Raw genomic sequence first — 23,145 nt, forward strand, 5'->3', positions numbered from 1 at the left:
GATTTAACATATGGGTTCTGTGATTAGTTTTGTCTTAGCTTATGTTTAGTCCTCCTAATTAACATCCGAACATCCGATGTGACAGGGCTAAAATTTAGCTCCCTCCTCCCAAACACCCCCTATATTTATCTAAAGTTGGTGAAGTGGAACTAAAAAAGAATAAAGTTGGTGGAGTGGAGTGTTGCCCAACACTCCTACCTATCGGCACCCGTACGTGGGCTCCGGCGAGAGCGAGGAAGCGCCGCAACCGCCGTGCGGAACAAGAACAATCCTGACCTGAGCCTGACGCCAACCGCGCCCACTGACCCGACCTCGCGCTGCGCCCACTGACCCGACCTCGCGCTCACCTACCACCGTCAAAACCATCGGCCGAGCGCGCCGGCCGGGAACGGTTCGGCAGCCCATAGGAACGGCGGGTTCGCCCGTCGCCCGCGCGCTTGGCCTCGCGCGGCAGCGGACACGCGCACCCCGGCGGCCTCAGCTGTCGCCGCGGCCGGCCACGCCACCGGCACCACTTGTATCCACCGCGCAGCACTTGCTGCCCGGTGACGCGCGCTCCACGTGCGGAAAATGTGCGCTGCCCAGAGGCTTCGAGCGAGCGAGCGCGCTGCCTGGACGGGTCACACGCACGTATCGCGGTAGAAGCCTCGCCTCTTTAACGTGCGGCGACGATCCTCCACTCGTACTCCAGGCCGATCGATTAAAAAGTATCCCAGGTGGCGGCAGGCCAGCGGCACCGCGGCTGCGCGGGGCATGGGCAACACCGCAGTAGGCAGCTGCTCGGGCCCGACAAATTCCGACCCGGCGAAGTGCGAGGCCCCCCCGCGTGCCACCGGTGCCACCCACGGACTGCATGCCAGGATGGAGAGGCGGGCTCACAGCCTCACATGCTACCCTATCCCGTCCAAACTGCCGCGCACGTCTCGCGCCGTGCTCGGGGCGGTGTCCCTGCCACGGACCTCCCTCGTCTGCTCCTCGCTTTCTCGTCGGGTTTGAAAAAATCGCGCAGCGGGTCATGATGAGATCACTCATCAGTGTAGTGAGCGTCACGACTCGGCGGTGGGTCGGGCGGGAAGTCGTCTCGTCCTGATGGTTTCCGCTTTCTGTGTGCAGCAGCAGCAGCAAGAAAGAAGGATGGGTGGGGGGCGTTGGCGCGGGGCACCAGCAGCAGCAGCGCCGGGGAAAACGACGCCGCGCCACGCCATCGCGGATTATTACGAGCGGTAGGGCCCTGCGTCTACTGTGAACGATCGTCAATTATTGATGCGCTCTGGCGCGGAGACCCGCAGCATGGTGTGTGAGCGTGCGTGTTTTTTCTTAATCCAGCCTCGAACCGAACGTTTCTTTTGCTGTCAGGGGTTTTGTACCCAAGCTATTTTAAGAGCTGTCGATGACTGAAATCTCTCAGCGTCTGCCTACTGTTCGGTGGGGCCGCATCGCCGTTACGTCGAGGCTGGCGTGAGCTCTCGGTCACGTCGATCGTTTGGTGCTGTGTCTGCAGTATCGGTGCTGATCTACTAATAAGGTGCGGCGGCTGTAGCACTCGTTCAAAAGAAATGGAGAGTGATTTTAGCAGCTGCAATTTGGAGTAGCTCACCATTTCCGCTCCTGTTGAATTTTTGCAATTTGGCACAGAACACAGTAGAAGTAGCTATGCTAGAATATATGTATATGTCCGCTGGAACTTGGTAGAATTAGACCTTTTTCATGTTTCAAAATAACATAGAAGGGATCAATCAACTGACTGATCGTACAAATTCGTCCTTTCTCCAGGTGCCCTTAAAATTGTCACACCATGAATGAACACCCCCACCCTCTCTGGCTTGCATCTCCATGGACAAAACAAGAAAAAAGAAAAGAAAACAAAGGCTTACTAACCCGACTTTTTCCCCTTAACGCAAGGCAAAAGGAAGAAAAACAAGAGGAAGAAGAAAAAAGAAATCAAGAGATAAGCAATTAGTAGTGCTCATTTTCTAACCTATGCTACCTAGAGCAAACCGGCGACCGCGCGCCGAACGCGGGCCAAGCTCTCCTGCCAGCGCGCCGATCGGCTCCTCATCAGTCCTCGAAGCCGGTCCTCTTCCAGACGGCGTCCCGCACCCGGCTGAGGTCGCGCCCCTTGAGCGTCCTGCCGATCCCCTCGTGCACCGACAGCGACGCGGCCCGGCTGCGCCACGCCAGCTCGTGCGGCGGCACCATCTCCGAACCGCCGCTGCCCACCCTGCCATAGCCGCCGTCGTCCTCCCCATCGAGCTCCCACTCGCCCGCGTGGTGGTCCCGGTACTCGACCCCGAGGATCTTCTGCCAGTCCGGTATGTTCATCGGCAGCGACCCCGGCGCGCCGTCCGCTGGCTTCTTCCGCGCGGCGCGGGAGGCCGGGATCGGGCGCGCCCGGGCCGCGGCCAGCTCGCCGCCGCCGGGGCTCGAGTCCACCATGCCGCCGCCGGCAGCCCCCGGGCCGAAAGAGCCCCAGACGTCCGACTCGTCGAACTCCTCCGCCGTGCCGGGGCCCCTCGCGGCGGCGCCCCTGGACGGTGCGAACATCCGGTACGCGTGCTTCGCGGCCGCCGACCTCGCGCTCCCGGCCATGCCGATGATCGATCGGGTGTCCCTGCTTTGCTACCTTCACCGTGACGGCGCTTCGCTTCGCGGAGGGTCGCGCAACCACCGATCTTTTGCCGAGGAGGGAGTGACGCGAGGGCTCTAGGAGGGCAATGGTTTTGGAGCTTGCGCGGGGTTGGATTTTATAGGGTCTGGAGGTGGTGAGGAGATCGGGGGCGGAGGCCGGGAAAAGCAATGGGTGGGCTGCAAGAGCGAGACGACGACTGACGAGAGGGACTGGAAGCGGATAAGGCTGTTTCCGGAATGACGGCACTGCCCTCCGGCGGGTTTGGCGCGCCACGGCCACGGGTTACAGCTGCGCACGGCGGACTGTGGGCGCCGGGCGTGGCCCGTGGGGGTGGCCTTTGTCTGGGACTCTGAGGTGTGGCCACGCCAACGTTGGATCATAGTTTTGTCACCCCTCACCCGCCATCCGGATAACCTTGTGATGGCAACAGCGCAAAGCCATGCAATGATGCGAAGCAGAACCCCACCGGACCAGGGACGTTGGTGTGTGACCTTCCACCGGACACACATTTTTGTCACTTGTGGATCTTTCTCCTTTTTTTTCAGAAAAAAGTTTTTGTCGCCTCTGATCTGAAAAGAAGTGCTAAACGCCGTCTAAAAGAAGTGCTAAAATACCTTTCTTTTCATTGCTTTTGTGTGCTTTAGTTATGATAACCATTAGAGCGGTAAAATTGTATGTAACGCTCGGTCATTTTAAGTTATACGGCCACTGGTCACAAACCCGTTTCCATTTCCATTGCAGATAGAATATACATAAAATTGACGTTAAATTGTTTTTTTAGTTTGAACGACCGACAGCTTTTGATGGTATTTCGGACCGCCGACTAGGGATTGGACGCCACGTTTTTCTCATTTCCGATGGCTAGCACACAAGAGATAAGGAGTTATACTGGTTCAGAAAAATCCCTACATCCAGTTTCGACAGGAGTCGTGTTTATTGAATCAAGTGCACTGGATTTACAACGGGATACTTGCAAGCAAACATTCGTGCGATATGTGGGTGTATGCGTTGAATGCGAGAGAGAGAGAAAGGAAGTCCGATTCCCCTTATATAGGCCAGGGACCGAGCAACAATGTTGAGAAATGGAAGGGTCCCCGACCTCGAAGGTCGGGGGTCGTGGCGTGATCGGGGTAGCCAAGGGGCCTCCTTGTCCTGTCCTCTTGGGCGGTCGTGGGTTTCGCACGTCCTATATGGTGGCTCCTGTGCGGCGTGGACCACTTACGCACGGCCTGGCCTACTTCCGCGGTATGCCCCGTCTCATCCGCCAACCTCATGACATTGAACAAGATGGAAGCGGCCACTGATGTCCGCACCGGAGATGAGTGGGTGAGCCCCGGTCAACGGCCTGAGCGGGACGTGCCGCTTCCCTCGGCTTCCCCCAACCTGCCCACGGCCAATCCACGCTGTTACGACCGACACTGTGTCCCACCTCGCCTGCGGGCCCGTACCGGGTCTGGCGTAGTGGCATGACTTTGAGCCTGACGGATCGTCCTGGTGATGAGGGTGATGATGACGTTGGGGGCGCGTGGGTGCGTATGGTCTCACGTGGCCTTATCCTACGAGTCGTCCTGGGCGGTTCAAGGGGTGTAGCCTCACTCTCGGACCCTCGGTCAAAATTCGGCTCCCTCTGCCTGGTCATGTCCCCGCGTGGGGTGGTCATAAAATTCGGCTCCCTCTGCCCGATCATGTCCCCGCGTGGGGTGGTCAAAGAGGTCACGCTCCGCATTTAATGCCTCCGGTACGATGCAAGTCTTCCTAAGTCAAGGAATGGACGGGGCGCTGTGGGCCCCTTGCGAGCCCTGCCCCTGATCTGGCCAAACTGGTGGGTTGTGGTCCTCAGCCCCCGATAAGGGGAAGTCAGGAGGTGGGCCGTGGTGTCTCCTAGGCCGCCTTTAGCATACTTCTAGCTATTGGGCCTTTTGACCTTTTGGTGTCTAGTTGCCTTAGCCCCTTTCCCGGTGGTACCCAGGTACCCGTCAGCTTTGGTGCGAAGCTGATTGAGGGGGTGTTTGGGAACATCGTGCTAAACTTTAGCACCTATCACATCGGATGTTTGGATACTAATTAGGAGTATTAAATATAGTCTAATTACAAAACTAATTGCACAGATAGAGTCTAATTCGTGAGACAAAACTATTCTGCCTAATTAGTTCATGATTTGACAATGTGGTGCTACAGTAACTATTTGCTAATGATGGATTAATTAGCCTTAATAGATTTATCTCGCGAATTAAACTCCATTTGTGCAATTAGTTTTGTAATTAGCTCATGTTTAGTCCTAATTATCATCCGAATATCCGATGTGACCCTGCTAAAGTTTAGCACCTCGTATCAAATACCCTTGAGTATTTCTATGAACTCTTAATACTTTTGATGAAAACACTTAAACAATCTAATTAACTAGATATTTTTAAACAACCGTCAATTGGTACAAACTAAATGGTAGTGGAAAACAAAATTATCAGAGTCATAAACGAAGAAGCACTAGAACATCATTTCCAGGAAAGAGAGAACCAAGTGAGCAGCTAAAAGAAGCCGTGGTATACTTTTGAGGGGTCGCGATAACTGGTACTTGGGGCCATAATAATTGGCGCAAGGGCAGTTCCGGCATCTGATCGGCGTATGACAGGAACAAAAATAATATTCCAGGGCCTCGACTTTCTCGCTGCACGCACGATGGCAGCACAGGGCCCTCGCTTGCGTCCTGTCCATGGGTCTCCGACGGCGACACGGGGTCTCGCCACGTAACGCCGCCGGTGGCCCCGCGCGGCCACGTGAAGGGGCGGCCTACTGGCACCACGGTCGCCGTGGGGGCGGAGGGACGGAGAGGGACGGAGGCTAGACAGTGGGCGCCCCAGTTGGCGGGTTCAAAAAATAAAAACTCATGACCCTGACACGCGGGCCCCACGACCAGGTCTGTACCATACCGCGTCTAAGCAGCAGGATTTTGCGATTTACACGACAGATAAGTATGTGATGCTAAAAATATTGTCCCTGATTACGGATATGCATAGGCGGAGCGGAGCACCTTTGGAATGTACTGGTCCAAGGCAGCCTCCAAAGATTTACTACAGAGTACAGACAAGCTGGCAGCATTTTCTACTACAGTGCAAAGAATAGGAGCCCATGCCTTTTTGAGGTGAGAGGACGATGTGATCCACAGGACCGTGGACAGCGATCGGCAAGCAACCGAAACTGCGACCATATCATGGGCAATAACGCTGTACGTTTTCCCCCCTTTCTGCGAGCGTGACAAGAACACTGCTGCCGCCAAAAGAAATCATGCATGATGCATGCAGTCTCCTTTTAGAGCAGCATTACGAGAGACGACGCACGACCAAACTTTCTTGGACTTTGGACAAACTATCCACTCCACGTTGAGGTCCCAGTGCAGCTAATGGCGCGTCACGCGGACAGCAGAAGGGTACGGCGCGGCCAGCTGCGACGACACCGCAGGATGGCTGAATCCACGGTGGCCGCTGTGACCACAGCCACAGTAGTGCACAGTGTTTCTCCATCAGTCGTGTTTATCGTCCGATCCGCTCGTCTTTTCCCGGGGAATCGGAGATCGCCGTGTTATCGCCTGCACTGCAACTGCAAGGCTGCGACTCACGCTGTGGCCTTCACGCGGCTCGCGGTGCATGCACGCAGGCGGACTGGCGGTGGCGCGCCCAAAGCGCAGAGCGGCCACGAGGGAGCCTCGCGCGCGCGCGCATGTGGCGTGCGCGCACTGGCGGAATCCACGTGGGCGTGGCCACGTAGGCGCGCAATCAAGGCAGGGCGCACCTGCACTCCAGCGAGCGCTGCTTTAACCCATGCAGGCAGCAGGACGACAGGCGCCCCAGCGTCTTACCCATGCAGGTAGCAGGACGACAGGCGCGCAATCAAGGCAGGGCGCGCCTGCACTCCAGCGAGCGCTGCTTTTACGATCGCAAGTGTCCGCGCCGCCCCAGCCAGTTACGACAGGCGCGCGTAGGACCCGTACGCGCGCCCGGGTTTACGATCGCTCGCCTCCCCACATTGGCCCATTCTGTTATCCCACCGCCGTCTCGATCGCCGTCGCCGATCGGTTCCGTGCGCCGGTCTGGCATCAAGGCGGACGGGGCGCGATCCGTCGACGTATGCAGCGGCGATCGACGTGACGGCTGACGGGGAGGTGTTATCTACCGGGTTCTTTGCTTGCTTGCTTGCAGCGCCGGGCCTCCTTCGACCTTCGGCCTTCGCCATTAATCGCCGCCGCTCTGTTCTGGATAAAAAGCTGGCAGGAATCCGGATCAGCAGAGGATTGTCTATGCAGAGCGCGCAGGGGTCAATACCGTATGCGTGCCGGACTGCTCGACAGTCACTGCAGCGGGCAGAGCACACAGCACACGGTACGTGTGTATTTCAATTCGAGCAAGCTTTGTCATTTGCGGACGTCTAGTTAATCTATCGGATAAACCTTATCCGTCTGAAATTTCATGACCTTCTTCAGTGAAAGACAGACGTGTAGGTCTAGTTCTTTCCTTTTTTTGGGGCCGGGGTCAAACCTGCAGCCAATCTGAAGGGTTGCTGATTTATGTATTTGCTACGTATAGCTTCGGTGCGGTGCCGTAGTGGTACGTGAAACACGATGGAACGTAGGCTCACTTACGGTTTTTGGATCGACACGTGTGGCTTATTTGATGCTACGTCTTCAGTAAACAAGCACTAATAGTTCGATTGCTTTCTCATATGCATCAGCTAATTACGGCCGTCAGCCAGTCAGCTTTAGCTTTCAGATAAGCTAGTGACGCGGCGATGGGCCGACGGTCAACTAAGGCGGTGAAAGGAAGAACCCGTCAATTTCACTATCAAAGACAGTTGTAGCTTACGGATTGGGCGAGGAGAAGACAGAGTGAGTGGGTTGCCGCGCACTGTGTGACTGTCCGAGCGAGGATTATCTATTTATCTCCGTTTTCAACACTGCTCACTGCACAGATCAGAGAACCATTCATTCAGAGATCTAACACTTGCTTCTACACTAGAAAACCCGTGGAAAGAAAGATGGAGATGATGAGTAAAGTTCCAATGAAAATCAGCAGCCAGAGCAGAAGAAGACATCACAGAATCAAAAGCCCAATAGCATTTCATTTTACTGTGAGCCCACTAATCCACCCAGCCCACCAGGTCGATTCAGTCATCTTAACCTCTCGAGCCCAAAAGATGGAAGAACGCTTTTGAGCCTCAGAACTTCGTGTGGCCGAAATGAGAGCCCAATTGACTAAGTTTTGGCCCAACAACTTGATGCTCTTCAGCGCGTCTCGTTGCCCGTCTTCAGTGCTTGACAGACGGCGGCCTCCACCCCAACGCCCAACTCTACAAACGTCGCGACGGCGCTAATCCTTGGTCTTGTAGTTGTTCGATTCCAAACCCCATCCTGCCGTTCCTTCTTCAATCCACAGTGGGTTGTACTCCCAATTCTTCGGATTCAAATCGAGACGCGAACTGGTAAATAGGAGGATTCAAATTAGCAGGAGCAGGGGATAAGATTTGCAGCAGATCGAAGTAAGTAACCGCCGCCTCCGCCGATGAGCACGGCGGCGGCGAAGAGCCCCGGCGGGGAGGAGGAGGCGAACCCGCGCGCGGAGGCGTTCCTGGAGATCATCGGCCGCGTCCCGACGGGGGAGGTGGAGGCGGCGCTGTCCGCCTGCGGCATCGGCCCCACGGCGGAGGTCGCGGAGCTTGTGCTCAAGTCCCGCGTCTGCTACTCCCGCCCCAAGTCCGCCGTCCGCTTCTTCCGCTGGGCGGCGCAATCCGTCGCGCACACCGCCTACGCGTGGAACCTCCTCGTCGACATCCTCGGCAGGGCCGCCATGTTCGAGCCCATGTGGGACGCCATCCGCTCCATGAACCAGGAGGGCGGCGGCGGGCTCGTCTCCGTTGCCACCTTCGCCTCCGTCTTCACCTCCTACTGCGCCCGCGGCAACTTCAAGGACGCCGCCACGGCCTTCGAAGTGATGGGTCGCTACGGCCTCAAGCCCGATGCCGTCGCGCTCAACTCGCTGCTATCGGCGATATGCCGCGTCGAGGGAGGCGCACAGGCCGCCCAGGACGTGTTCGAGCGCACCAAGGCCACAGTCCCGCCCGACGCCGACACCTTCGCGATACTGCTCGAGGCGTGGGAGAAGGAGGGGAACGCGGATCGCGCCAGGAGCGCCTTCACCGAGATGGTCGTCCGCGTTGGTTGGGACGCAGCCAATGTGCCAGCGTACGACTCCTTACTCTCCACGCTCGTACGCGCCGGCCAGTTAGACGACGCGCTCAAGTTCCTGCAGGTGATGCGGAGCAAGCGCTGCTTCCCGGGGATCAAATTTTTCGCCAACACCATGGATATTCTCTTCCGCAAGGGCGATTACGCCAATGCCATAGCCATCTGGAACATGATGGTCTCTGAAGCTGGCCTCGTTCCCAATTTCTCAATGTACAATGCCATGATTGTCCTCTGCTGCAACGTTGGTAGCCTCGACTATGCCCTTGGGATGCTTGATGGAATGCCCCTCAATGGTGTCTTTGCAAATGCTGTCACATACAATGCCATACTGGAGGGGTTCATCAAACATCGCAAGGCTCGTGAGGCTGAAAGTTTCCTAAAGGAGATGAGCAAGAACGAGCAACTGCCTACTGCATGCAACTGTGCTGCTGCTATCAGCTTGTTCTTTAAGGAGTTTAATCCATCTGCAGCGATCAACGTGTGGCGCTGTGTTGTGGAGCACAACATTACCCCTGCTGAGGACTCTGCTAGAGAGCTAATAGCAGGGCTGCTTGACTTTGGCAGGTTAACTGAGGTGAAGAAGCGTGCTGAAGAGATGATTGACATGAGAGTTGAGTTGTCACAGTCCACCATGGAGAATATGAAGCGCGCGTTTGCTAAGGCTGACAGGCACCAATCATTTGATCACATTGCAAGAAGGCTGAAGCGACGTTAGATACACATGAATGGTTTAATCAGCTGGTATGTCTTCTTCTTCCATATGGGTGTAATTGACTGTGTCAGTGAATGCCGTTGTTTGTGTGTGATTGCCTTCCATATGGGTGTAATTGACTGTGTCGGTGAATGCCGTTGTTTGTGTGTGATTGCCAATCATCATTTGATCTTGTGTCATCCACTTCCTAATTAGGCATCATGACATTTTTTTTAATTGAACTACCAAATGGTCCAAGTTTTTTACATGCCAATTCATTGTTCCTCCTACCTGCTGTTGCTCTCCTTGTTTTGGTAAATACGGTCATTTGACACAACGTAAGGCTTATGGAAAGGGCCAGAATACGTTGACCTGTTCCTCTAATTTTCCCATTAACCAAGGGATATAGAATCATTGGGCTTGCACACAAAAACCTTTCGCTGAATAGCTTGTTTCCCCACTTTCAATCTAATGACTCCATGGCTACGTCCTTGTTTTCTGCTTATCCATTTTTCTCTGATAACTTCCATCACTAGTTGTCCTGGTCTTGTCAAAATTGCTTACAAGCCAAGTGTTTTTGATATTCTGGTTAGGGCAAAAGGAAAGTAATTCATGATGTGATGCAGTTCTCTTTGATCAACTCCTTATTTTGCTGTTTTGGCATAGCCGAGCCAAGTTATATTGTATTTTAGATTTAACCAAGCTAACATGGATTGGAAGTCAAATGTGAGATTCTTAACCCTAAACCTTTGAATAATTTCTTTCCTTGTCATACTCCAAACTTAAAGCCGAGAAGCAGTGTTCTATTGCAATATTATTCTTCTTTCCTTGTACCCTACTTAAAATACTTTCGAATGCTTCTGGTCCTCATGGAGAAAGATTTCATTTAAGTATGAAGAATGGGGTTCTGAGTTGGGGCAGGATAAAGTTAAACCTAACATGAACTGCAAACAAAAAAAAGGAAAAGAAAGCAGAAATAAATATATGTAAGCCATCAATAGTAGTTACCAATTGAAGAGAAATATGCTTGTTTTCTGCATTGTTCTTAAGGCGATATGGGGTCTTGTGGCACCTTAGGTATGCCTTGTCACCTAGCCGACGCTTTAAGAACACTGTTTGTTTTTGTGTTCAGCACAACCACCAGATATGTGGCTGCGACAATTTTATGGAAGTGCATGCTTTTACTTGCTTGCATGTTATTGTCTTATCGTCTGCTTGTTAATTGTGGTATGCTTTGCTTGATACCTTAAGGTCGCTTTTCATACTGTGATATCCTAGTTTTAAAAACTGGACCTCATTAGCAGTTCAAACAGGAAAAAAATCTGGGTTGCATCCATTATCACTAACTTGGCTCCTGTGTTTGACACGAAACTTAGCACCCTTTAGTTCTATTTATCAACCTTTAGCATTTTTCTTGGACTACCTTTTGGATCAAAGAACCAGGTCTGACCAGTACAATGGCTTTACAAACTATGCTGGATGCCACCAATTTTAGTTGGGTTTATATTAGCTTAGTTGTTCACTTTGTTTGTAATTAACTTAGCATCTTCCCTACTACCAGCAAAATGATCAAGCAAATTAGTGTAGCTCTGTAACCATTCTTTGCGTTTACTAGGTTTTTCCTGTTGGTGCTTAAGTTGGTTTAGCTAGGATACAAAATTAGTCTCTCTTCTAAATGTTTACTCCATTTCTACCTAAATCTCTAGACTTATCCCCCCCTCCCCTGCCATACTTCAACCTCTTCTAAGCCATGCCTTGGTTTTTAGTGATCCACTGGATGGAGGTTAATCTTTGTGATGTAATACCCCACAATTGTTTGGTCTTTGGTGTCAAACAGTCAAATCCACTCACCCTATTTTTTTTTTGCTGCAAATGTGATCATAAAGGCCATCGACTCATCGAAGCATCAACAAGAAGATCATCAATGAAATGGTGCATGTTAGGAGTTTTTTTTTTCCAAAAGGAAAATTTGAGGATTGTTTTCAAAAGGATATCCGAAGGACCTTGACGAAAATAAGAGCCGAAGATACAGAATTTAAGGCACACCACGCATCATGATGCAAAGCATAGTACTCCCTCTGTTTCAAATTGTAGGTCGTTTTGGCTTTTCTAGATTCATAGATGTTTGTATACATTCTAGACATACACTATATTTAGGGTGCATACAAACATCTATGAATCTAGAAAGCCAAAATGACCTACAATTTGGGACAAAGGGAGTAGGTGCCATATGCCCCACATAATCACTAGGGGCAAGGTTGAGGCTTGTGGCAAAAGGACGAGAAAGGGAGGGGGTAGCTTAGCAACCTCTTGTTTGCTCGTAGTTGTGGCTACCATAGTTGTTGATAAATGAAGCTTGCACAGTTGTCATCATCACTATGGAGAAGGAAGCATGAAAGGACACAAGGGAGAGGGAAATGCATGAGCAGTGAAGGAAGGCAAGGGCGGTAGGTAGCAGGAGGCGAGGCAAGGGTAGGGCTGAAAGAGGGGACAAAGGCACTAGCATGTAGCGAGGTGAGTAAGAAGGGATGATTAGGTGGACAAAAGTTGGTTGGGTCCATTTCCTAGCTTCCAAATGTTGCATTTTAAATTCATTTTCTTTGAGTCATTGTTTTCTCATGCATTATGCATTAAAGTTTGACTATATAATATTAACTATTGTTATAAAAGAAATATTCTCTCTTCATTATTCCCCCTATTGGCCTAGCGCATCACTATGGTCATGTTCCAAGTCATGAACTAATGCTGGGCGCGTTCGGTTGGGTGCCGATGCTCACTCTGCCAATCGTTCTCTTGTCAATGCATTTTTGCAATTGCTTGGTTTGACACCTACATGTCGCCTACATTACCGTGCTCATTGTAGTTTTTTTCCTCAATGCAGGCAAAATGGCGGGGCGGGATTTGGCTACTCATGCATTGGCAAGCTTGTCTGCTCGCGATTTGGCTAGGCGACGTGGACACGGATCAAACAACCTTTAACCCTCTTCAACCTATGTTTTTGCCACCCGCAACCCTCATCCTTTTGCGGTGACTATTCTTTGACACCATTATCGCATACTATGGAGAAGGATCTTTAATTCCTCAACCTAAGCTCCTCTTGCCCAACACGAATCCGCGTTTAAAGTTGCTTGTAGGGATGTTTATGGCCCCATTCTCCATTGAGCAACTAACATGTTAGGCGAATGAGTGTGGGGCTTCCTTCGCCTCAATGCGGCGCCTAACAGTGCAAACTTCCCTAATGGATATAATGGGTGGGGGGTGTTTTGGGGGGTTGAGGACATCCTCTACCCTAGTTTACCATATACTTTCGGGGTTCCACAATTATGACATGTTAGGAGCATATGTGAAGGTGCCCACCTTGGCGTCCTCATCTTTCTTATATTTTTTATGCTGCTATGGATTGTGATTTAGCCTATGTTACTATGTATGATGGTCTTGCGCCATATTCTCATCTTAGAATTTTAATTGCACCTTGTGTCATATTATGTGTCTTCAAAACCGCTTCACCTTCTCTGCTCAGTTGGGGCCTTTGTTTCTCCAATAAAATGTGGAAGATTTTCATAGGTCATGCTACTCAAAGTCATAGAGCATGACCTAATTGGTTATTTTTTATAGTCACTATTCTATTTCTGTCAATGAAATTGTGAATTTGCAAAATTGAAATTGATTGCAAACCTTACTGAATATTTTCGAACTTTGTTCAGACTGTAGGAAAGAAAGTACGTCTTGTCTTCTCGCCTCTGTTTTTTTTCCTACAAAAAAAAGGAAAGGTCTGGGGTTAAAGGCAACCATTGGCTTTTCTTTACCATGAACTATTTATACATCTCTTTACGGGTGGAACACACGTGTGCTTACCTACGTCTCCTTTGATATAAAGGACCCAATGGTGCATAGGAAACCCTTGGATCATCTAGCCTCTTGGTATGTACCCTCATGAATGCAAATATCTAGGCTGCAGCTTGCAGCCACTGATTTGACATACAATCGACTATGGGTTTAGTTATGTGATATGCTGGATGGTCCGGCTTATGTTACTTAGTTAAGGAAGTGGAGTTGCGAAGTTGAAGTTATTTATCATGAAGAATAGCTTCTTCGTTTTCTTTTTTTGAAATTTCATATTTTGTCATTCCATGCAGTTTTAGACCCCCAGTAAAATTTGTAGAAAGCTCCCTTAAAATCATTTTTTTCCCAGAGGGTTAGGGTTGCATGTGATACAGCTCCATGATCAGCCTGTCACTGCAGTGTGTAAAAGACATAAGGAGCATTAAAGTTTTCTAAGTTGTCAATAAGCCATTATTTTGCCATTTGTTTTATTATCTTGCACTTGTTATTAGTGACAAGTTTAAACGTCTGGCTGTGAGATTCTGGAGGAAAGGGACATTTGATGTGCTCGACTGTTGAATTTTAATGCCAACTTTTTACTTAGGAAAATTGAGTGGTTAATATTCTGGGCTCTGGAATATACTGTTAAATGTCATTAAAACCTTTGCTACTGAGCAACTATTTGTTTTAAATTTCCTAAAGTGAGGTGCAACATCAGTTGTTTTTAATTATTGAATCTTAAGGTCAACCTGTAACTTTATGAAAACTTGGATGGTTAGCATTCTTGAGTATACTGTTAAAAGTCATATACACCTTCGCTATCCTTGAACTCTTTTTTGTTGCCCTCAATTTCCTAAGTAAACATGTTTACGAGAATGGCGAGTCGCTGCGGCGGACGATTCCTTGATCCAGCATTGCGGCACACTGCCGTTCCAACTCGTCCTTGTGCGCCGCAGGGTACCGATAAGGGCGGACGGCGACGGGCTGGGCGTCGGCCTTGAGAAGGATGCGGTGGTCGTGCGTGCGCTTGGGAGGAAGTCCGACGGGATCCGCGAAGAGTCCGGCAAAGGAGAGCAACAGCGCCTCCAAGAGAGAACACGCCTCTGTTGTAGCGTTCAAGGTCGGCACCGATGGGCTGGCCACGCCGGTCCAGGAGACAAGGCGCCCCTGGCGCAGGAAGTACATGCGCCGGTGGGCGAGGTCCCAGACAATAGGTCCGAGCTCGCCGAGCCACTTGGTACCGAGGACGACGTCGTACCCAGCCAGCGGCATGACGTAGAGGTCGGCCGGGAACGCCTCGCCGTCGATGAGTAGGGGCGCGCTGCGGATGACGCCGGCGCAGGTGACCCGCTCGCCATTGGCGACCAAGGCGGTGAGGCGGGGACGCAGGCGGGGACAAAGACCAGAGCGTCGCGTTGCCTCCTCCGAGATGAAGTTGTGCGTGCTGCCCGAATCGAGGAGGGCGACGAAGGACGCGGCACCGAGGACGATGGCGATCTGCATCGTGCTCGCCATGGGCACCCCAGCCACGGCCTGCAGGGAAAAACAGGGCGCCTCGGCGTCGCGCTCCTTGTCGTCAGCAGCGTCGCCGGCGTCCTCAAGCTCCACGCCTTCAATGAAGAAGAGGCGCCTGCAAAACCGGTTATGGCCCCGTGTGTACTTTTCGTTGCAGTTAAAATAGAGGCCCAGGCGGCGTCGTTCCGACATCTCGTCGAGGGTGAGGCGCCTCGGATTGCCCTCGGCGCGGCCCTGCTGGGCGGCCACCGGAGGAGCTGGGAGCGCCAGTGGCTGCGGGGGCGCCGGAAGCGCGGGCCTGAGCGTGGGAGCGGGAAGGAGGCCGCGCTGAGGCGTTCGAGGGAGAGACGGCACCGTGCGGTCGCTCTCCATGAGCTCGACTTGGCGGGCCAGACTCATGGCGGCCGCGAGTGTCGCCGGGTTGTGGAGGCGGACGGCGTGGCTGAGTGGCGGCAGAAGCCCGCCCGTGAAGAGCTGGACGCGCTGAGCCTCATCCAGGCGGCCGGCGCGGGACAGGAGGGCCTGAAAACGATTGGAGTAGTCCTCCACCGTCCCCGTACACCGGCACTCAGCGAGCTCGAACAGTGGAGCCGAGCGGAGGGGAGGGCCGAAACGCAGGTGCAGGAGCTCCTTGAATCGCCCCCATGGCGGCGGACCCTCGTCCTCCTGGAGTTGGGTGTACCAGAGTTGCGCGACATCCTCCAGATGGTACGAGGCCAGCCACACGCGTTCCTCCCCCATGGTGCGCTGTTGACGAAAGTAGGATTCGCACCTGTTGATGAAGAGCAGCGGATCGGACTTGCCATCGTAGCGGGGAAAATCCAATTTGTGGAATTTGGGGGGCGCTCAGAGTCGCGTGGCCCGTCCGGACGTCCGCCGGCGGCACTGGTCGAGGACGAGGACGGCTTCTCCTTAATAGCCGCCATGTCGGCCTTCAGGGTAGTCACCTCCGTGGAGAGGGACTTTAACAACTCCATCACATCAGCGAGGGTGGGATCGCCCATGGCGGATGGCGGCGGCGCGGAGGCCGTGGAAGATGACGGCGACGGTGGGGGGCTAGTGATGAGTTCCGCGGCTGTGGAAGAAGGGGTGGAGCGGGTGGGAGAGGACCGGCGTGACTGTGATACCAAGTTGTCAAGGACGTCGAGTCCCCGACTGGCCGGACCGCGGCTACGGAGCTCGTAGCCGTCGGCCGTCTTCTCCGGCGAGGTTATACCCCTCAACCGTAGGCTTAGTAGAGAAAGTAAGATAGGAGATATAATTCTTGCTTATGCCTGACCAACGAGTACATGAAGATATATATGGCCAATGGCCGGAGTAAATGGAGAAAGTTCCCCTTAATTGGAAGTTTCCTAGTTTACTTTCTATCTTTATCTTTAGTTGCTAGAGTTGGAGCCCGGCAGAGCTTGCCCGGCGTGCTCAGCTGCCCGGCGTACGTCGCGGGCGCGTCTACGCCTGGCGTACGTACGGCCGTACATGACATCAACACCTCTGGTACCGATACAAAGTACTCCTATCTACTGCTCTATTTTTCTAAGTGAATGAAAAATCTCCAAACCTTTATTTGACCAGCTGTTTTTTTTTCACATTTCCCTGCAACTATTACATTCGGCTATTCATTAACGCATACAGCGTATGTTTCACATTAACATGTGCAGAAACGCTGGGGACCACGGGGTGGAAGTTCAATGCCTGGGCTGCTGTAATTTGCTTACTAGCCTATCTTTTGAACTAGCCTGGAACTATACTTCGATCACACAAGCAGTGCATGGGATGTTATTCACCAGCCCATTTTTTGTTAGATTTTGGCTGGTTACTGATATCCTTTGCTGTCTTGCACCTGTTCTGAAGTGCTGTTATCCGTTGCTCATTAAATTGAAAATGTGGAAACTCATTGGACGCAAGTTTGCAATTTGTATACTGTGTGTCCGAGAGCTGCTCTGTTGGCACGCAATTCTTTTAACATCTATTTTTTTTCCCTTACTGGCTGGTTTCTTCTTGGATGGGAAACTGTAGACGTTGGGCAGCGTGCGATGCTGCAATACTCATCAGGATCCGGTTGTCTGTATGCATATGCACAACCAAATTCTCTCCTTGTGTGATCAAAATGAGCTGAAGAAGAGAATCTGTTGTGCGGCATTGACGAAGAGCTCAGTCAGTTGCAGAAATCCATCAAACCAACCGGCGTGATTAGGACCCGAGCCGTCCAGATCATTTCAACCATGAAGGCTTATAAATTATGCTGAGTGCCAGCGTCATTTCGTGATTGCTCTATCCTTGTTTCCTTTCGCTTATAGTAATCTGATGGTCGTAGTGCACCCAGGTGTCGACCTGGCACGAGCTTTTCATGACTAGAGAATAGAGATGTGTGCCTCTCGTTACAGGTGAGCTCTGAACAGGATAGCAAAAGTAAAACGAGTGAAGCTCCAGCTTCAATTCCTGTGATGGAATCTCGTGGAAGATTTGGGACGAGATCATTGGGCGCTCCCTCCCCCTTTCTGTCTCGTGCTGTTGCTGTCTTCATCCACGAAAAGCGTCTCCAGCTGCTCTGTTCACCACAGCAGCATGACAACGGCAGCCACTGATGAGCCCTGCAGACGGTTCTAGGCTTCTAGCTCCGCGGTTGGAGGCTCATTTCACTCCGTGATCTGAACTCGCGCTGCGTGCAGTTTCTTGACAAAACTTGCTGTGACCTGATGAAAAGCAAGGGGAAAAGGCTCTCCAAATACAGTGCTCGTTGCAACTTGCCCCAGACGGCCAGACTTGCGGTTTGGATGATTCAGGAAAGAGCCACGATATAATGACCTCATGACAGGGCGTAATACGCTGTGCTGCAACAAATTTGTACCACGCCGTTTTGGTTTCAAAGAAATGAGGGATACAGCCAACGCTGGCGCACGATACGACATTTAGGTTGCACCTAATCAGGCACCTGATAACGATCTTAATTAGCAGCCAGCAAGTGGTTCTCGGATGTGCCTCTACGTGGTGCTTGCCTGTCCACGCTATCATTGGCAAGCCAAATTGCTGATTGAGTAGCTCTCCATTGGTGGAGAGGGGCACTCCGTTGCCAGGCAACCGATATTATTTTAATTAAAAAATCGATTTTTTTTGCAGGCGCATTGTGATTATCCAGTAACAAAGTACAGCCTCCATCCAGCAGTTGGAAACAGAGGGATCTAGAAACTCCTTGGTTCCGAGAAAGAGAATTCGCATGGCCGTTAAGCACAGAATTCGCTGGTCTGTGCGGCAAGCATAGCAACTGCATGCATAGCCACGGTTCACCTCATCGTTCAGGCGTTCACACCGTGCATCATCGTTCACCAGCCCATTCTCAGAAGCAGACAGAAACACACGCATCACAATTCACATCGCTAATCGTCGCTGAATGAAGCTTAGCCACTGATTAAAATTAGCCAGCCTCCCCGTATTAGGCAGAGCCACCGGTTGGGCTCTAGAATTATCTAACGATGATGAGCGCTTTAGTCGGTCGCGGTCGGCAAAATTATAACCCAGAAGCCTCCACAGCCAGACGCTCCGCTCCGGGGGGGCTTATCCCTGACGAAGAAAATCACTAAACAATCCAATCATGAAGAAGCAGCCGCCTGTTCCTGTCACGAACCACCACCGTCTCTGCTTCTCACTCTCACTCCCGGCCCCTTAAATACCTCGCCTCGCCTCGGCTGCCTCGTCACAGAGCTAGCTAGCAAGTCAGCAGCAGCAAGCAAACACACAGCGTTCGTGAGCTCTTCCGAGCTTGCATTGGTGTAAGCAAGGATGGCGAAAGACATCGAGGCCGCGGCGGCGCCGGAGGGCGGCGAGTACACGGCCAAGGACTACAGCGACCCCCCGCCGGCGCCGCTGATCGACGCGGAGGAGCTGACCAAGTGGTCGCTGTACCGCGCGGTGATCGCCGAGTTCGTGGCGACGCTGCTCTTCCTCTACATCACTGTCGCCACGGTGATCGGGTACAAGCACCAGACGGACGCGGCGGCGTCGGGCCCCGATGCCGCGTGCGGCGGCGTGGGGATCCTCGGCATCGCCTGGGCGTTCGGCGGCATGATCTTCATCCTCGTCTACTGCACCGCGGGGGTGTCGGGGGGCCACATCAACCCGGCCGTCACGCTGGGCCTCTTCCTGGCGCGCAAGGTGTCGCTGGTGCGCGCGCTGCTCTACATCGTGGCGCAGTGCCTCGGCGCCATCTGCGGCGTGGGGCTCGTCAAGGGGTTCCAGAGCGCATACTACGTGCGATACGGCGGGGGAGCCAACGAGCTCAGCGACGGCTACTCCAAGGGCACCGGGCTCGCCGCCGAGATCATCGGCACCTTCGTGCTCGTCTACACCGTCTTCTCCGCCACCGACCCCAAGCGCAACGCCCGCGACTCCCACGTCCCAGTAAGTAGCTCTGCACTGCGGCCTCTCACCTATCCAGCTCGATCATGTTTGTGGCGCGCAGTAGTGGGATAACGATGCTTAGTTTCAGATATGAATTTGCTTCTTTATTTGCTGCAAGGAAACGAGCTGGTAGGAATATTCGTTCGATCACTAGACACTAGTGGGGTAGTTTTTCGTGAGATGGTCCCTAGCATAGCAACAACTACGAGTAGAGCAGTTGTGAGGTGGCAATTCGCAAGCGATTAGCATTTGATATGCATTCTTTTTCTGGACAGGACATACTATAGAGGTACCAAAGACCAATGGAAGTTTTCAGTGATATGATAGGTTTACTGTTTGTCTCCGTTTAGATATGGTGAACCATCGCTTTAAAGGAGCAGCATGTGAAAAATATATATACAGTTCATTGTCTTCTTGTAGGATGGGTTTGAACAAACTAATAACATGTATACACGCTTAATTTAGAATTTCAAAAATGTTTGGAACGTAACAGCAGTACGGAAAGAAAATTTTTTTTGGTCTTGGCGTACTGTATCATGCATGGAAATAAACATAATGCTGAATTGAAACTTGGTCCGTTAACTGACGGAATTTCAGAACTTTTAGAAAAAATATACACAGTCGTCATATAACGTTCCAAACTGTCCTGCTTTGTTCATCAGGTGCTTGCTCCTCTTCCCATCGGGTTCGCCGTGTTCATGGTCCACCTGGCCACGATCCCCATCACCGGCACCGGCATCAACCCCGCCAGGAGCTTGGGCGCCGCCGTGATCTACAACAACGACAAGGCCTGGGATGACCACGTACGTCCTACTACACTACACCTCGTCCTTCTCCTGCTAATTAACAACCTAAAGCGCTAATGGCTTCGTGTCAAAGAAATTAAGAAGTGCTAATGGCTTACAGCATGGCCGGTCACTATCACTAACAGGCCCAAGCTTAACTAATCAAACAAAATTATTGCGATGCTTCTCAGCCGTAAGTTCACTAGTAGCAGATAGAACCCAACAGATTATTTTAACATTAAAATGTATACGAAAGGCTCAGGAAAGTCAGGATAAGGCTCAATGATCACTTAGTTAAACTGATCAGCAGATGTCACCCCAATTGATTGGTATGCAGTTTTCTTAGTACGATAGCCTATGTACTACTCACAGAGCTACAATGACATTTTCAGCCACAAGATTAAAAACCCATTAAGTCAAAACACGCAGTCTAATCTGTTCCCAACAACCCTCCGACCTAACTGAAAAAACTTTAGCCTATGTACCTAATACTAGCTTGTTCCATCTTACTGTTGCATATCATTTGGAATATATGAAATCGCAACCACCTGTAAAAGTGTGATGAACATAATCAATTGGAGTTGGAGTGTCTTGCATCGATCGCTTACGCTGCCTGTATATGTGGTTGCAGTGGATCTTCTGGGTGGGCCCATTCATCGGCGCCGCCATCGCCGCCGCCTACCACCAGTACGTGCTGAGGGCCAGCGCCTCCAAGCTCGGCTCGTCCGCCTCCTTCAGCCGCTAGATCGACAGCCTCTCCCGCCGGACAACCGGAGGCGTGAACTGTAGATATATCAGCGGCCGGCCTCCCCCACTGCAAATCTCCTGAATGCTACGTGTGCATCGTTGGTAGCTTCCCTGCTAGTGGGATCATGCATGCTTAATTATGATCTGCGTGCCTCCTGTATTTTCCGAGTCCACTGCGTCTGATTACCTTTTTTTCTTCTTCCAAACTAGTGTGATTGTGCTGTTTTACATATCAGTGTACGTAAGACAACTTGAAAAATGAAAAAGAAAAAGGAAGAAGTGTGTGATGTAAGTTTTATGAAGTGCTTGAATGCTTTTGGTTATATTTAATTCCGATCTTCAGGCTACCACTTAAAAAACAAGTCATTTCATGAATTTAAATTTCTTCTAAAATCACGTCATTGTTTCCTCCATTTAGTATATGCATGCGTATGCTGCAGGAAATTAGCATTAAATATGGCTAATAAATAAGAGCAAACAAGATAATTTTGTGTTAATCTATCTAGAATTCCTAAAGAACTTTTTTTTACAATGGATATTATCATGTTACAAATGCTTTCTAGAGTTTTACGGGCTGATACTTAGCCTCTTGGGCCTTTTTTTCATAAAGAGTGCGTGTCTTGGGCTCTTCCACCGTACATGGATTGGACTCGGAATGCAACAGGATCCTAGTGCATCTTTTTTCCTTGACTATTAATGATTTAAATACAACTCTATACTTTCTTCTTTCACACATAAAAAAAGCAAATTTATTTCATATCATTTTCTTTGTTATATATATACGTATATACATGTGTTATCTAATAGTTTTTTTTTGGGTGAGGCGGGGGAGGGGGCATCTGCCCTCATGATTATTAGCGGGCCTATCGAGACTTTCTATCGCAACTTCTGTCCTTCTATTCTATTGAATCCAACCACCAAGAGAGATGGAAACGGCTATCGCACCTCCTGTGTAAATTGCTTGCGCTTTCATTCTCGTTTCATGCAAAAGTTGCAACCGGAGTTACACAGCTTCCTACCATCTGCTTTTTAGACTCCCTCTGGTTGGACTTTCAAAGTGCTTTGACTTTCAAGAAAAATTAAAAGCTAACCAACGGAACCAACTTCCTCCTAGGTGCTTTGAAGAAAGCAACTTCCGTGCAGTTCATTTCCCACAGCAGCTCAGACCCTGCTTTTAGCGGCTGCGGTGGGCGGTTTTTGCCCAAAATTACCCGTCTGCCACTCGTAAAGGAGCGTACCCCTTCGATCTTTCTTTCTTTTCCCATCATCTTCTCTTCTTCTCCGCTCCCGCTGGACCCGGAGGATCCCCACCGGCGACACTACCTCGTCGGGCTCCCCTCCTCGAACCCCTCCCCTCCCGGCTAGCGGTGGGCCCCTACTCCTCCTCTCCTTGCCAACGGCGACAGCGTCCCTCCTCCTCTCCCGGCTAGCGGCGGCAGGGTTGAGCTTGGAGCGGCGCGGCTACAATGGCGGCCTGGAATCCTTCAATTCCCGCCCGTAGCACGGATGGCGAACAACGCGGAGGCTTGCGAAGGTAGCCGGAGAGGTGGAGGAGACAGGGGGCGCGGGCTATTGGGCTCTGGTGGCACGCTGCCGGAGTTCTTGGCCTGCGGGCGAGGAGGTGGAGCTTGGACTGACGACAATGGTGGGGGAGGAATCTTTTGCTTTCCGCCCAGGGAGCGGACGGTGAGCAGCAAGAAGCGATCGGGGGGGGGGTAGCTGGGGAAGTGGCGCAGGCACGTGCGAGGGCTATTGGGCGGCAGTGGTGCATAACCGAGGGATTTTGGCCGGCGGGGAGGAGCGGCGGTGTGCGGGTGCGGGGACGGACCGCCCCGGCTGGCAAGTACGAGCAGCAGTGAAGGGGCGGTAGCAGCCGACAGGCACGAGGAAGGCCCCTCTTCTCCTTTGGCGGTAGCCCTCCTTCTCCTATCCCGGCGGCGGCGCCCCTCCCTGGGCCCCTCCTCTCCCGGCAGAGCGCGCGGTGGAGCGAGAGGAGCCGAGAGCCGTGGCGCGGAGGGGAGGAGTGGTGGCGGGTTGGGGCGGAGGGGAGGAGCTGCGGCGCCCTTTCTTCTCCTCCCGAGCGCAAGCAATAGCAGCAGGGAAGCCACTCCGTTTCCACCACTCAAGCGGGCGACAGCGCAACTGGTGCTTGCCGGCCTTTCCTCGCCGGCGCCAGGTGGGCCCCTCCAGCAATTTCCCTCTCCGTCCCCGCTCCTCTCGTCCCCGGTGCAAGCTGCATGAGCGTTACTGTGCACGAGCGGACCAGTCCGATCGTCAGTGAAAGAAGAAGGAGCGGACCAATCCAATCGTCGGTGAGAGAGGGAGAGGG

General features: G+C 52.0%; 3 protein-coding genes across 5 annotated transcripts; 2 read left to right on the plus strand and 1 right to left on the minus strand.

The window, feature by feature from the left end:
- Window positions 1-1,685: 1,685 nt before the first annotated feature.
- LOC101760473 lies at window positions 1,686-2,940 on the minus strand. The gene has a single exon (XM_004976194.3). The coding sequence runs from the start codon at window positions 2,587-2,589 to the stop codon at window positions 2,059-2,061; it is 531 nt and encodes a 176-aa protein (XP_004976251.1). The 5' UTR covers window positions 2,590-2,940; the 3' UTR covers window positions 1,686-2,058.
- Window positions 2,941-7,806: 4,866 nt separating this feature from the next.
- LOC101760888 (pentatricopeptide repeat-containing protein At1g77360, mitochondrial) lies at window positions 7,807-13,017 on the plus strand. 3 transcript variants are annotated; one of them, XR_001164437.2, is made up of 3 exons: window positions 7,807-9,602; window positions 11,917-12,066; window positions 12,434-13,017. XR_001164437.2 is itself a non-coding variant. In XM_004976195.4 (2 exons), exon 1 carries the CDS (start codon window positions 8,179-8,181, stop codon window positions 9,574-9,576), a length of 1,398 nt encoding a protein of 465 aa, XP_004976252.1. In that variant the 5' UTR covers window positions 7,811-8,178; the 3' UTR covers window positions 9,577-9,602; window positions 12,434-13,017. The 3 variants fall into 3 exon arrangements, 1 of the variants encoding a protein (XP_004976252.1); XR_002678357.1 differs by having other exon boundaries at window positions 7,808-9,602; window positions 11,439-12,066; XM_004976195.4 differs by lacking the exon at window positions 11,917-12,066 and having other exon boundaries at window positions 7,811-9,602.
- A 5,558-nt stretch (window positions 13,018-18,575) lies between these two features.
- On the plus strand, window positions 18,576-21,146 carry LOC101761554 (aquaporin PIP2-5). Its single transcript, XM_004976197.3, has 3 exons — window positions 18,576-19,284; window positions 19,947-20,087; window positions 20,701-21,146. Exons 1-3 carry the CDS (start codon window positions 18,667-18,669, stop codon window positions 20,812-20,814), a joined length of 873 nt encoding a protein of 290 aa, XP_004976254.1. The 5' UTR covers window positions 18,576-18,666; the 3' UTR covers window positions 20,815-21,146.
- The last annotated feature ends 1,999 nt before the right edge of the window (window positions 21,147-23,145 follow it).

Source organism: Setaria italica, chromosome VII (genome assembly GCF_000263155.2).
Source record: "Setaria italica strain Yugu1 chromosome VII, Setaria_italica_v2.0, whole genome shotgun sequence".
In the NCBI taxonomy this organism is placed as follows: Eukaryota; Viridiplantae; Streptophyta; class Magnoliopsida; order Poales; family Poaceae; genus Setaria; species Setaria italica.

What these genes read in the sequence shown, in the direction of transcription:
- LOC101760473 (XM_004976194.3), bottom strand. Translation starts at nt 2,589, where the DNA reads ATGGCCGGGAGCGCGAGGTCGGCGGCCGCGAAGCACGCGTACCGGATG.
- LOC101760888 (XM_004976195.4), top strand. Translation starts at nt 8,179, where the DNA reads ATGAGCACGGCGGCGGCGAAGAGCCCCGGCGGGGAGGAGGAGGCGAAC.
- LOC101761554 (XM_004976197.3), top strand. Translation starts at nt 18,667, where the DNA reads ATGGCGAAAGACATCGAGGCCGCGGCGGCGCCGGAGGGCGGCGAGTAC. An exon ending in CCCGCGACTCCCACGTCCCA is followed by an intron (nt 19,285 to 19,946) that starts GTAAGTAGCTCT and finishes TTTGTTCATCAG; the next exon opens with GTGCTTGCTCCTCTTCCCAT. An exon ending in ACAAGGCCTGGGATGACCAC is followed by an intron (nt 20,088 to 20,700) that starts GTACGTCCTACT and finishes ATGTGGTTGCAG; the next exon opens with TGGATCTTCTGGGTGGGCCC.